General features: G+C 41.7%; 1 protein-coding gene across 1 annotated transcript in view; it reads right to left on the reverse strand.

Moving 5' to 3' along the window:
• Positions 1-300: 300 nt before the first annotated feature.
• gckr (glucokinase (hexokinase 4) regulator) overlaps positions 301-12,948 on the reverse strand; it is a gene marked incomplete at its 5' end in the record, with an annotated part of 18,844 nt that continues 6,196 nt past the window's right edge. The window contains 10 exons of the mRNA XM_080758551.1: positions 301-432; positions 5,713-5,847; positions 7,935-8,078; positions 8,591-8,668; positions 9,386-9,483; positions 9,598-9,694; positions 10,244-10,320; positions 10,884-10,981; positions 11,182-11,280; positions 12,503-12,621. Coding sequence (XP_080614677.1) covers positions 319-432; positions 5,713-5,847; positions 7,935-8,078; positions 8,591-8,668; positions 9,386-9,483; positions 9,598-9,694; positions 10,244-10,320; positions 10,884-10,981; positions 11,182-11,280; positions 12,503-12,621 — 1,059 coding nt within the window. The 3' untranslated portion in view covers positions 301-318. The remainder of the gene's footprint in view (positions 433-5,712; positions 5,848-7,934; positions 8,079-8,590; positions 8,669-9,385; positions 9,484-9,597; positions 9,695-10,243; positions 10,321-10,883; positions 10,982-11,181; positions 11,281-12,502; positions 12,622-12,948) is intronic.

The raw sequence follows: 12,948 nt of genomic DNA on the forward strand, positions 1-12,948 counted from the left end.
TCATGGCGCAGTGTGCTCCAAGACTCTCCATAAAAACCCAATCTAACCAAACCTCCTGTGTCCCTGCTGCTATCTGACAGACGATCATTGTCTCCACCATCCGTGTGTGTGTACTACTATAAAGCAACTAACCACCTCTCCCCCTCTCTCATGCAAGTAATTGACAATATATAAAGTCACAGCACCCACTTTAATGAGGCAGTATTGCTTTGTTTTCCAAATATACGGTCTTCTTCATTTCCTGAACACCCTTGGAGTTAGGTGCAGAGATATTTAGACAGCAGAGATATTTTGCTGCGTGTGCGTGCGTGCAGTTGATTATGACAGACAAGCCTCCACAGTGTCGCGTACACAGGGTCGACTCTCCAAGTGAGATTGTGCCTCCTGGATGGAACGGCCAGTCAGCAGACATATCAAAGCCAGGGGGACCACCTGAACAGAGAATACACAAACAGAGTGATTACCTCTCCTTACATTATAAAAAGGTAGGTGGCTAGCGCACATCCAGTTCCTGTCTGGTGCTGGACTAATAAGGTACATACAGTGAAGAGAAGAGAGTCCGCACACAGGTGATCACCTGATGAAGGCCGTTCACGGCCGAAACGTCGTGTTATATTTATGGTGTTTTGAATAAAAAACAAACACCTTGGAGCAAACCTGTGTGCGGACTCTCTTCTCCCCTTCCCTTCCCTTCCCTTCCCTTCCCTTCCCTTCCCTTCCCTTCCCTCAATTTCTCTCCATCCATCCATTTGATTTGGAGACATTTATTAATCCCACGTGGGGAAATTCAGCTTCACCCAGCTAATGGGCGGCTGCTTTGATGGTCATGATGAGCGCTTGGGGGAGCTGTTAAACATCGACTTCACCCATTTTCAACTATACTGTATCATATAATTGGTCCTCACTAAGGCCCTTTCTGAAACCAGTCCCTTGACTTGAAGTGCTCTCGGGAGGTTCCCTCGTCAGGAAGTGCCCATCCAGCTGAATCAAGTTCCCTTGATTAGGGTGCTGGGTATAAAAAACTGTTTGGAAATACACTCGCCCTCCTTGACACCATTCGTTGCCATGGTTACCATCATGCAATTGTGTTAGCTGTTATTTTGTTTGTACAGTTATATTGCATTGAATCATGTATGTTTGTATGTGGATTTCATTAATATGGAAAAACGAAATACAGCGTGACTGTCAAAAATGACATACATCAATGGTGTTTATAAATCATTGTTAAAAGTTTTTTCATTTATAGTTTTTCACGGTGGGGTAAATAAAGAGCCCTTCTGCATCAGATGAAGATTGTTTAGGAGGAGTTTATTTATCATTTATTTGTGGTGGTACTTACATTTGTAGGTTGCGGTTTCCATGCGGACAGAGAGCAGGGCTGCACAAGGCAATCGAGTCTAGATCAGCACAGACTCGCTCTTGAGGGCTTTATAAGCCACTTCCACTCAAGGCAAGGCAAGGCAAGGCAATTTTATTTATATAGCACCTTTCATACACAAGGCAATTCAAAGTGCTTTACAGAATAAAAACAAATACAAATACAGAGTGCAACAGTGCACTTTAAAATGAATACAGATTATAATAGATACAATTACAACAAATACCACCTTTAATAGAAACAGAAAAACATAGCTAATGTAATGTCCAGGCAAGACCTAGCTGTTATTAGACATCACTGGGATAGGCAATGTTAAATAAATAGGTCTTTAAATTGGACTTAAAAATGGCTATGGTTGGGGATTTCCTAATGTAACCTGGAATGTTATTCCAGGTTTTTGGTGCATAATGGTGAAATGCTGCTTCACCATGTTTTGTTCCCACTATTGGGTGAACTATCAGTAGGCCAGCCTCAGATGACCTAAGGGTTCTGGAGGGCTCATATGGCTTCAGCATGTCTGATATGTAGCTGGGCCCAAAGCCACAAACAGATTTATAGACAAGTAATACAATTTTAAAATCAATTCTCTGGGACACTGGTAGCCAATGTAAGGTTTTTAGGATTGGTGTAATATGGTCATATTTTCTCGTTTTTGTCAGGACTCTAGCAGCAGCATTCTGAATTAGTTGAAGTTGACGAAGCGCTTTGTTTGAAAGTCCTGTGAGCAGACCATTGCAGTAATCCAGTCTACTGGAAACAAAAGCATGTATAAGTGTTTCTAGGTCTTGCTTGGACATAATTCCTCTAACTCTTGCAATATTTTAAGGTGATAATAGGCAGATGAAATTACAGTTTTTATATGACTGTTAAAATTTAAGTCCGAGTCTAGGATAACACCAAGATCTCTCACCTGACTCTTGGGTATAAGAGACCGCGATTCAAGGTGAGAAATTACACTCCGTCTCTGTTTCTGTGGTCCAAAAACAATTATCTCAGTTTTATCTTTATTTAATTGAAGAAAATTTTGCCGCATCCACTCATTAATTTCCTCAATGCAATGACAGAGGGAATCAATAGGACCATAGTCAGTTGATGTAACTGATATGTAGATTTGCGTATCATCTGCATAATTATGGTAATTTACTTTATTATTGCTTATTATTTGTCCTAGGGGAAGCATATATAAATTAAATAGGAGTGGTCCTAAAATGGACCCCTGTGGAACCCCACAGGTCATAGCCATCTGTTTGGACACACAGTTTCCAATAGAGACAAAGTATTTTCTATTCTGAAGGTATGATTTGAACCACTGAATAACAGTTCCAGAGAGTCCCACATAGTGCTCTAATCTTTGTATTAATATTGAATGATCCACAGTGTCAAACGCGGCACTAAGATCCAGTAAAATAAGAACAGAGACATTGGCAGAATCAGTGTTAAGCCGAATGTCATTTAGAACCTTTACGAGTGCAGTCTCAGTACTATGATTGGGCCGAAATCCTGACTGAAACTTGTCAAAACTATTATTTAAAAGTAAAAAGCGACTGAGTTGTTGATGAACAACTTTTTCAATAATTTTACCTATAAAAGGTAAATTTGATATTGGCCGGTAATTATTTAGTACAGCAGCATCAAGGCTCCTCTTTTTAAGGAGAGGCTTGACAACTGCAGTTTTCAGGTCCTCAGGAAAAATACCAGATTGAAGAGAATCATTTACAATATTTACTAGTTTTTTCACCAGACTGCCCAAAACAGCTTTGAAAAAACTAGTGGGTAAAACATCAAGGCAACAAGTAGATGAATTCAAACTGGAGACAACATCTTCAAGTGTTTTGTCATCAATAGAATTAAATTGCACCATACATACCATGTTGTTTCTGTGTGTCTGTGGTAGTGATAAGATGGCCGAGTTTGACACTGAGGAACTAGCAGCATTCCTGATACCTTGAATCTTGTCATTAAAAAATGATGCAAACTCATTACACTTGCTGGTAGTGACTAGTTCTGATGATATTGAATCCGGAGGATTAGTTAGTCTGTCAAATGTAGCAAATAACATGCGTGAATTGTTACTGTGCTTTTTGATGATCTCAGAAAAATAAGATTGTCTGGCACTGTTCAATTTCATGTTAAAGATATGCAGGGTTTGTTTATACATTTCTAAATTAATGTGGAGGTTTGATTTACGCCATTTTCGCTCTGCTTTTCGACACTCTCTTTTCTGGTCCCTTACGGAGAGAGTGTTTCTCCATGGTGCTGTTTGCTTATTGGTAATTAATTTATCCTTAGCAGGAGCAATGGCATTAATTACATTCAGTACTTTAGTATTGAATGTACCAAGCAGATTGTCATGATTTGATGCTAGATCGAATTCAGCTTTAATGGCTTCCACAAAAAGTGTTGTGGTATTCTCATTAATGTATCTCTTTTTAATAGTTTCAGATACAATCTTATTTTTTGGTGTAATGAAGAGGTCAAATAATATACAAGAATGATCTGATAGAGCAACCTTCAGCACATTAACATTGGAGATGTTAACACCCTTGGTAATAATTAAATCTAATGTGTGTCCTCTGTCATGGGTTGGGCCATTCACATGTTGTGACAAACCAAACATGTTAAGTATGGCAGATAATTCTATGGTATTCTTATCATTGACATTATCTACATGTATGTTCAGATCACCTGAAATTACTAAACAGTCAAATTCAGTGCAAATAATCGAGAGCATCTCAGTGAAGTGCTCAAGGAAATGTAGGGATTTTGGTGGCCTATATATAACTACATATAAAATGCATGGAGAGCATTTCATTTCCATTTTACATGATACATATTCAAAAGATAGAAACTCTCCAAATGACAGCTTTTTACAAATAAATATATCCCTGAAAAGGGCACATGTACCCCCACCTATTTTACCCTGTCGTGCTTCAAATTCAAAAGCAAAATTTGGTGGGGCAGATTGAATAAGAACAGCATTTCCATCATCTGTACCCAGCCAAATCTCTGTTAAAAACATAAAATCAAGATTGTAAGAGGTTATAAAATCATTAATTAACTGAGACTTCGTACGCAGGGATCTTGTATTCAAAAGGGCTTGTTGGGGCAGTGTCTGAGACGCTTGAAATGCAAGGTATATGAATCAGGTTAGTGGTATTGGAACTTTCTACTGTGATCCGTTTATTTAACCTGTGCATTGACACTATTGTGGTTATATTACAAATACCCACGTGTGATTGAGCATTGTCAACATTGACCACAAAATCAATATCAGGCAAAGTAGGTGGTAAAGATAACTGCAGTGGTAAAAATGATATTAGCGGGGCAGTATTTTCATGGTTACTTAGCTGCCCAAGCCTAGACTGGGGTGAGAATTGAGGAGTGTAAGTTAATTGGGCTACTGTAGAGCTTGGACATACATAGCTTCAATTCTCAGGCATTTGGCGATATGGACAGAGGGCTTGCAATGTATCAGAAATATTCATAGAAAGCAACTTGGCTCCAAACCCATACTCAAGGCTGCTTGGTTTCGGACGACACTTAATATGGCACAGCCTCGCGTGAATGCGCATATCGAGGGCAAGTGTGTAGGGCGAGTGGCGAGGAGCTGGTTTCAGAAAGGGGGAAAGGCTCATGATAAAATGGTGCCATTTTTCTCTACTCGATCAGTGTCTCATAGGAGGGCTGTGGACACTTCAGACACACACCCTTTTTTGAGGGTGGGTGCTATACACAGGTTTAATGTTTGTCTTTAGTCCAAAGTCATTTTTTTAAACGCATTGACAATGAAGGGAAAATTTACATCATGTGTCGTTTACGTCATATTTTTGTGGCTTCCGCCTTTATTTTATATTTTTTATAGAAGGACAGACAGTAGGCTGACAGGAGGTGGGGAGAGAGATGGGGGAGTGACATGCAGTGAAGGCCGTCGGGATCGGGAGTCGAACCCGCGGCCCACTGCCAGACTGGATTACCAGCCAAGGTGCCTGGACTGCTGAGCCACGGCCCAGGCTTATTGTCTCTTTATTGTTAATGGTTTAATGTTTGTGTTGGCACCGTTTGTCACCATTACAGACACCTAATCAACATGAGATAGACTTTAATATATTAGCGCCCACCCACCCATCCACCCATCCATCCACCCACCCACCCATCCACCCATCCATCCATCCATCCATCCATCCATCCATCCATCCATCCACCCACCCATCCATCCATCCATCCACCCATCCATCCATCCATCCATCCACCCACCCATCCACCCATCCACCCACCCACCCACCCATCCATCCATCCACCCACCCATCCACCCATCCATCCATCTAACTCCGTACCTTGCTCCTGGTGCTGGCAGTGAGTGTGTGTGTGGTGAGGTCACAGGAAGTGATGCTAGCCGGCAGCTCTTCTGAGCGGTAGATGGCTCTCAGCAGAGCCCTCTCACAGTGGGCCTCGGGACCCCCACTCAGCTTCTACAGAAGAATAGATGATAGTATTCTATGATAGTATGCTCATTGGATGTCTTTCAGTTTGCCTATAGGAGCAACAGGGGTATTGAGGACGCAGTCTTGACCTTGGACCATTTTCTTTTGAAACACTTGGACAATAACAAAGCCTATGCACGCCTTCTTCTTGTAGATTTCAGCTCAGCATTTAACACAATACAGCCACATCTATTAATAAAACGGTTGAGGGACCTAAATGTCCATCCGCTTATTATTAGATGGTACCACTCATTCCTAACTAAACGCACACAAAGGGTCAGTGTGAATGGCACTATGTCAGAGCGCAGAACCATGAGTACTGGAGCACCCCAGGGCTGCGTTAGCTCACCTGTCCTTTTTACCCTGTACACTAATGAGTGTAGAAGTGGCAACCCGAACAATTATATCATTAAATTTTCGGATGATACTGCCATCTTAGCCCTTCTGGATAAGGATAGGGATTTAGCTGACTACTTTTCAGAGGTACAGAACTTTGTTAAGTGGTGTGACGACAACCACCTTATTCTTAATGTTAAGAAGACACAGGAGATGGTGTTTGACCCAAAGAGCATTGGTGACCACAGGCCTGTGGTCATCCATGACTCGACCATCTCACAGGTCTCCTCATATAAATACTTGGGGATCTGCATTGACAACTCAATGACTTGGAACACACATGTGGACAGTCTCTGTAGTAAACTACAGCAAAGACTGCACTTCCTCCGACGTCTCAGGGTTCATGGTGTTGACCAAAGATTTATGTTAGTGTTCTATCGAGCAGTCTTGGAAAGCCTGGTCAGGTTTGGCATCACAGTTTGGTTCGGTAATCTCTCAGTGCAACTGAGGTCCAAACTGTTAAGATTGGTGCAGACTGCAGGGAAGATCATAGGGGTAAGACAACTCCCCTCTCTTCAGTCTATTTATGAGCAGGCTACATTAAAACAGGCTCAAAAAATTGTCAGTGATGTTACCCATGTTTTAAATGGCGAGTTTGTACTTCTGCCCTCTGGGAGAAGATACAAAGAACCAAAGTGGAAGTACATCAGATTTAAAAAATCATTTGTATCAGCATCAACTAAGATGCTGAACGAGGCTCTGAAACAGCGGTAACTTCGTGAGGCCTGATAATCCACATAATGTGTGCAATTATGTATGTTGTGTCTTCCTCTGTAATGTATTGTGTTGTCATTGATGTTTTATGTGTGGCTGCAGCTGGGGTGAAAGCCCAAGACAAATTTCCCTTGTGGACAATAAAGTTTACCTTGACCTTGACCTTGATTGCTGTCAGCCAATGATATTATCAATTATTTTTGTAAATACTACTTCATCATACTACAGTGTCACGCAACAGTAGCCGATCTGCAAACTCACAACAAGTTGCGATGCAACACTTTGTGAACTTGTAGATCTGTTTGAATTGATTTATATATGTAAATATTGAACCGATGAAAAGTATTCACAAGAGCTTGTGACAAAATAATAACTACATTGGATCCATTAGAACACAGGTTATTTTTATTTTTTGTTTCTAGACAGACAGACTTGCTGTTGATTTATTTTGTGTTTGGTGCAATCAACTGCTAAGCAACCGCGTGCGTGCGTACGTGTACCACAGAGCGCATGGCTCTGTGGTACAGCTTGGTGTTAATGGGGACAGACCTGCAGTAGACGCATGGCTCTGTGGTACAGCTTGGTGTTAATGGGGACAGACCTGCAGTAGACGCATGGCTCTGTGGTACAGCTTGGTGTTAATGGGGACAGACCTGCAGTAGACGCATGGCTCTGTGGTACAGCTTGGTGTTAATGGGGACAGACCTGCAGTAGACGCATGGCTCTGTGGTACAGCTTGGTGTTAATGGGGACAGACCTGCAGTAGACGCATGGCTCTGTGGTACAGCTTGGTGTTAATGGGGACAGACCTGCAGTAGACGCATGGCTCTGTGGTACAGCTTGGTGTTAATGGGGACAGACCTGCAGTAGACGCATGGCTCTGTGGTACAGCTTGGTGTTAATGGGGACAGACCTGCAGTAGACGCATGGCTCTGTGGTACAGCTTGGTGTTAATGGGGACAGACCTGCAGTAGACGCATGGCTCTGTGGTACAGCTTGGTGTTGGTCACCTGGACGTCGATCATGTGGTTCTGGTAAATCTTCCCGTTCAGGACATGCGCTCCGGTGCTCAATGCGTTCAGCACCAACTTGGTGGACAGCTCCCGGTACTGAGAGAGAGAGAGACAGAGAGAGACAGAGAGGGGGGAGAGAGAGAGAGAGAGAGAGACATTTTTTTAATATATATATATAGTTTTTAATTGGGGACAGTTAAGCAGCACATCTGACAAGAAAATCTTTGCACCCATTATTTTCTTTTTTTAAAACATCACAAAGCATCACAGAAACACAAACATAAAGAAACAACGTACACCCCCCCAACGAGGGGAAACAAGGACAAACAGGACAAAAAATAATAAAATAAAAATATCGTACATTATCATGACGTAAAATAGACACTATGTCAATTTGCTCAGACACTACGACGTAAAATGTTCCATTCGTTGTCAATGGTTATTTAATGTTTGTGTAGGACAAAGTTAAAGCTGGATGTAGGAGGGGCTAGCGCCCCTCATAAAGGTGTGTGTGTGTGTGTGTGTGTGTGTGTGTGTGTGTGTGTGTGTGTGTGTGTGTGTGTGTGTGTGTGTGTGTGTGTGTGTGTGTGCATGCGTGCGTGCGTTACCATGTGCAGTGAGTTTTGTGGAACAGACGAAGGCCAGGTGATGTTTAGGACTGATGAACACAGACGAGTGATGTTGCCCTGGAATGGTATGTGGGATTCTCATTAATCTCTCTCTCTCTCTCTCACACACACACACACACACACACACACACACACACACACACACACACGCACATAAATACGCGCGCGCGCGCGCGTATTTATTTGAATGAAACCGCCTGAGTTATACTTGCCATCACGCAACTACAGTAGGCCTATAAGTCCGGCTTAAAGTAACTATAAGCAATAATATGTCAACATTTTAGCCAAGCAGGAAGTAGACAGGTAAATCGACCAATGACAAAGCTTCTAGGAAAATCTTTGAAAGCTTTTTACCCATTGCTGGCTGTCTGATACGGACAAATAATAATAAAAAAAGGTCATTAAAATCTTGACATATTATCACTTATAGCCGCTTTAACCCATTTAGACCTGGGGACTATTCTACAAATTCCTTCTAAATTCTGACAGTTTTCTGAAAAACCCTATGTTTCTCATGTTTCTATGTCAGTGACATTTTCATGTCAAGTACCCTCAAAAATTGGCCGCTGACCCCCATCTGAAAATATGTTGTTCCAGGGACCCCCCAGAACCAAAGATTTGACTTAAAACATTTGCTCTGAAAGAATATATATTCAAGTTTGTAGAGCTTGTAGATCTGCTATTTTTCAATAGCTAAAGTATAACATAAATACATAATGCTTTAAAACACCAAAATGGGTTCCCGCCTAAAATGGGTTAAAAAGCTGGTCTTACAGTCGCAGTGGTTCCATCCAGTCCATGACAGACAACATGGAGGTTGGACGTCTTCTGTCTCACTCTTTCAGCCAGCTCCTCCACAGCACTGTCATCATCTGGGAAGAGAGGGTATAGACACAACGCGTGTCAGAGACGTATAATCTCTCATAAGAGGTGGATAAAACTAAAAGACCATTTCAGCTTGACATTGTATGATCACACATACTCACTGGAGTCGGTGTAGATGAGAACAACGGTGTCTTTGTCGTTAAGAGAGGGCCAAACCAGCTGGTCAAAGTCCTCGTGGGCTATGCAGAACTGGGGACCCTTACAAATTATTACAAGAAGATTATTATTTATTTTCATTTTCATGAGAAATTAAATAATTTAGGTCTATTCATAGCTTTGTATATTAGCATACACAAAGAGAGACATTTACATTTTGTCCAAAGGTCATTAAATGTTACCTTGTTAAGTAATTGATTCATTGTTAGCTAAACTTTGGGGGCTATTATAGATGGGTCCTCTTTGATACGGGTAGGATTATAGACAAAAAAGGTATTCTTCCTTCAAGTTGTACTGCTTAATTCCCAAAGGTGTAAAATGCAGACTTGTAAAGAGAAAAAAGGATTCCAAGGCATGCGCTCCGTCTTTGGCGGGGGGGGGGGAAATGTACATGGTTTATTGATGACCAAGGCAAATAAAAAAAGATGAATTAAATTAATGAATGAATGCATTTGATAGTTTCCAGTATTTCATCTTCAAGGAATTTAGATTCCTGAAAAGTGAGTGGTGTCTTTGTCTGCTGTCTGGCAGACAGCAGACAGAATAATAATTATTTTTATTTTTTTAATTCATGTGAGCAGAAACAAATACCAGTGTCGTTAGAGGACCTTCAGTGTTGTTCAGCTCCCGATAACCTCCATGAATAAAGGCTCTGATGTCTTCATAGTCTGACGCACGCACGCACGCACGCACGCACGCACGCACGCATGCACACACACACACACACACACACACACACACACACACACACACACACACACACACACACAGTCATTATGAATCATACATAGAATATCTATTTAATGAAACTTATGCATATAGGAAGGAGAATTCCTTCCTATATGCATAAGTCCACATCTCTCAATCCCTCTTGACCTCCTTCCATCCACAATGTTCCTCTCTCTCTCTCAATTTCAATTCAAAGGAGCTTTATTGGCATGAGAAAACGTACGTTTACATTGCCAAAGCAAAAGTGGAAGAAAACAAGATAAGATCAAGATAAAACAATAAAATAAACGTGTAAACAGAGCTGTGTTACATTAACACGTTATATAGTATCTTGTGAAACTAATACAAACTATTAAAAAAAAGTAAAAAAAAAAGAGTGTGCATTTTCTGCCAGAGATAGTAACCATATAGGTATTAGGAGACGCTTAATACTTTTGAAAGTTGACATTTAAATGTTTAAAACATAAAAACATTAAAACTCTCTCTCTCTCTCTCCCCTTACCTGCTCCAAATGTGGGGATGCACTCGCTGGCATCGATGAGGCTCACCACTGCCAGAGATCCCCAGGCCAAGTAACACACCCGTCTGCCATGCTGCAAACTTCATGGAACACAGCACGTGCGCGCGCGCGCGCGCACACACACACACAAACACACACACACACACACACACACGCACACGCACACACACACACACGCCGGCCGAGCTTAGAAAAGCCCTGATAGCTCTCAGCTATATCCTATATATAGATGAACCAACGCAGGTAGGATTCGACAGTGTGTCTGTCCAATATGCTCCACCTGTGTCCTGCGGCCTCCACCAGCGCTGCTATGCCCTCGGTCTCCGTGTACGTGATGTTCACAGCTCTCTCGTACGCCTCCATGCATCCCATCATCCCCCTGGAAAGAAGGAAGCCATGCACTTAGTCCGGGTGGTGTGCACATTCCCCCATGTAGCCCCCAGCCAAGACCGGTGTTTTCGACTAAAACCAAGGTGAAAAATGAGACTAAATATACTGACAATTTCGTCAACAAATAAAAACTAGACTAAAATGTTAGGAAGGGACTGCTGCGACATGTTGTGAGCTTGTAGATCGTCTATTTTCAGCAAGTGATTACGACAAAATACATTTTATAGTCGACTAAATCGAATAGATTTAGTCGACTAAAGTCTCATGATATTTAGTCGACTAAAACTAGACTAACACTAAAACAATCCAGGTGACTAAAATGTGACTAAAACAAAAAAAAAACTATAATGATGAATATATATTCTTTCAGAGCGAACGTTTTAACTCAAATCTTTGCTTCTGAGAGGTCCCTGGAACAACATATTTTCAGAATGGGGGTCGGTGGCCAATTACATATCATTTTTGGGGTCCTTGACATGAAATATTGAGCACCACTGATACAGAAAGGTTTTTCATTTAGAAGATATTTTTTTAATTTCGACGTCAGGCCTAAATACAGTAGGTAGGTTACCCATTGCTACATGCCGGGATTGAGGACGCTGATTCACCTTTCCCAGATGTGTACCTGATACGTCAGGTGCTTGTGTGCATATGGTTTCTTGTATGATAGTGGTATACCGCGTGCAGAGTTGGTCAGTAACAAGTAACTTTTCATATATTACTGTAATATTATCATAATGTATTTTACGCAGTAACGAGTAGTGTATGGCAGTGGTTCCCAAACCTTTTCACGTCAAGGACCCCCAAATTGACATTTATTAGCCTGCGGACCCCCATTTGAAAAGATATGCCAGGGACCCCCATAAGAGAACATTGTTATGGCTCTAGCAGTGATTTTCAACCCGTTTAATTTCAAGGACCCCCAGTTTGACATGCATTAGTCTACGGACCCCCGTTTAATAGCATTTATATCTCTGGGACCCCCAATTTATATTGTAAAAATCTATGCTAATTTAACTCTGAGAGCGTACACAATTACACATGGAACCATTTGTACACTCTCTGAGTCACAGACCCATAAGGGTCTGTTTGGTTCCAAACTATCATTTAGCTGGGTCCCCCCTGGAACTCCCTCAAGTACCCCAGGGGGTCCCCGGACCACTCTCCTGAGTAATATTGCCCAACACTGACTGTGGGTATAATTGTCTTACTTGTGTGATACAGGTGTGTGTCTGTAAGCAGCCTCGTGTGCAGCCGTCAGGATGCTCTCAATCAGGATCTTAGTCGCACTGCCCCCCTTCATCCTGGAAGACCCACTGATGGCCTCAGGCTTACCACACACACACACACACACACACACACACACACACACACACACACACACACACACACACACACACACACACACACACACACACAGCAGTGAGATTGAAAGTAATGTATTTCCTCTTACTACACACTCCAACTATTCCACAATCTCCGAATTAAGATTATGTAACTACACCTCCCGAAATCCGAACCAGGAAGCTGCCATTTCGATTCACAACATTTTATTTTATTTATTTTATTTCCATTCCATTTTCCCCCTAACAATCTGTCTATTGGTATATTTACGGAGACAATGAGGATAATGCAAGTTTACTTGCTCAGCTATATG

This window comes from Protomyctophum bolini (genome assembly GCF_963924005.1).
Source record: "Protomyctophum bolini genome assembly, chromosome: 24".
Classification (NCBI taxonomy): Eukaryota; Metazoa; Chordata; class Actinopteri; order Myctophiformes; family Myctophidae; genus Protomyctophum; species Protomyctophum bolini.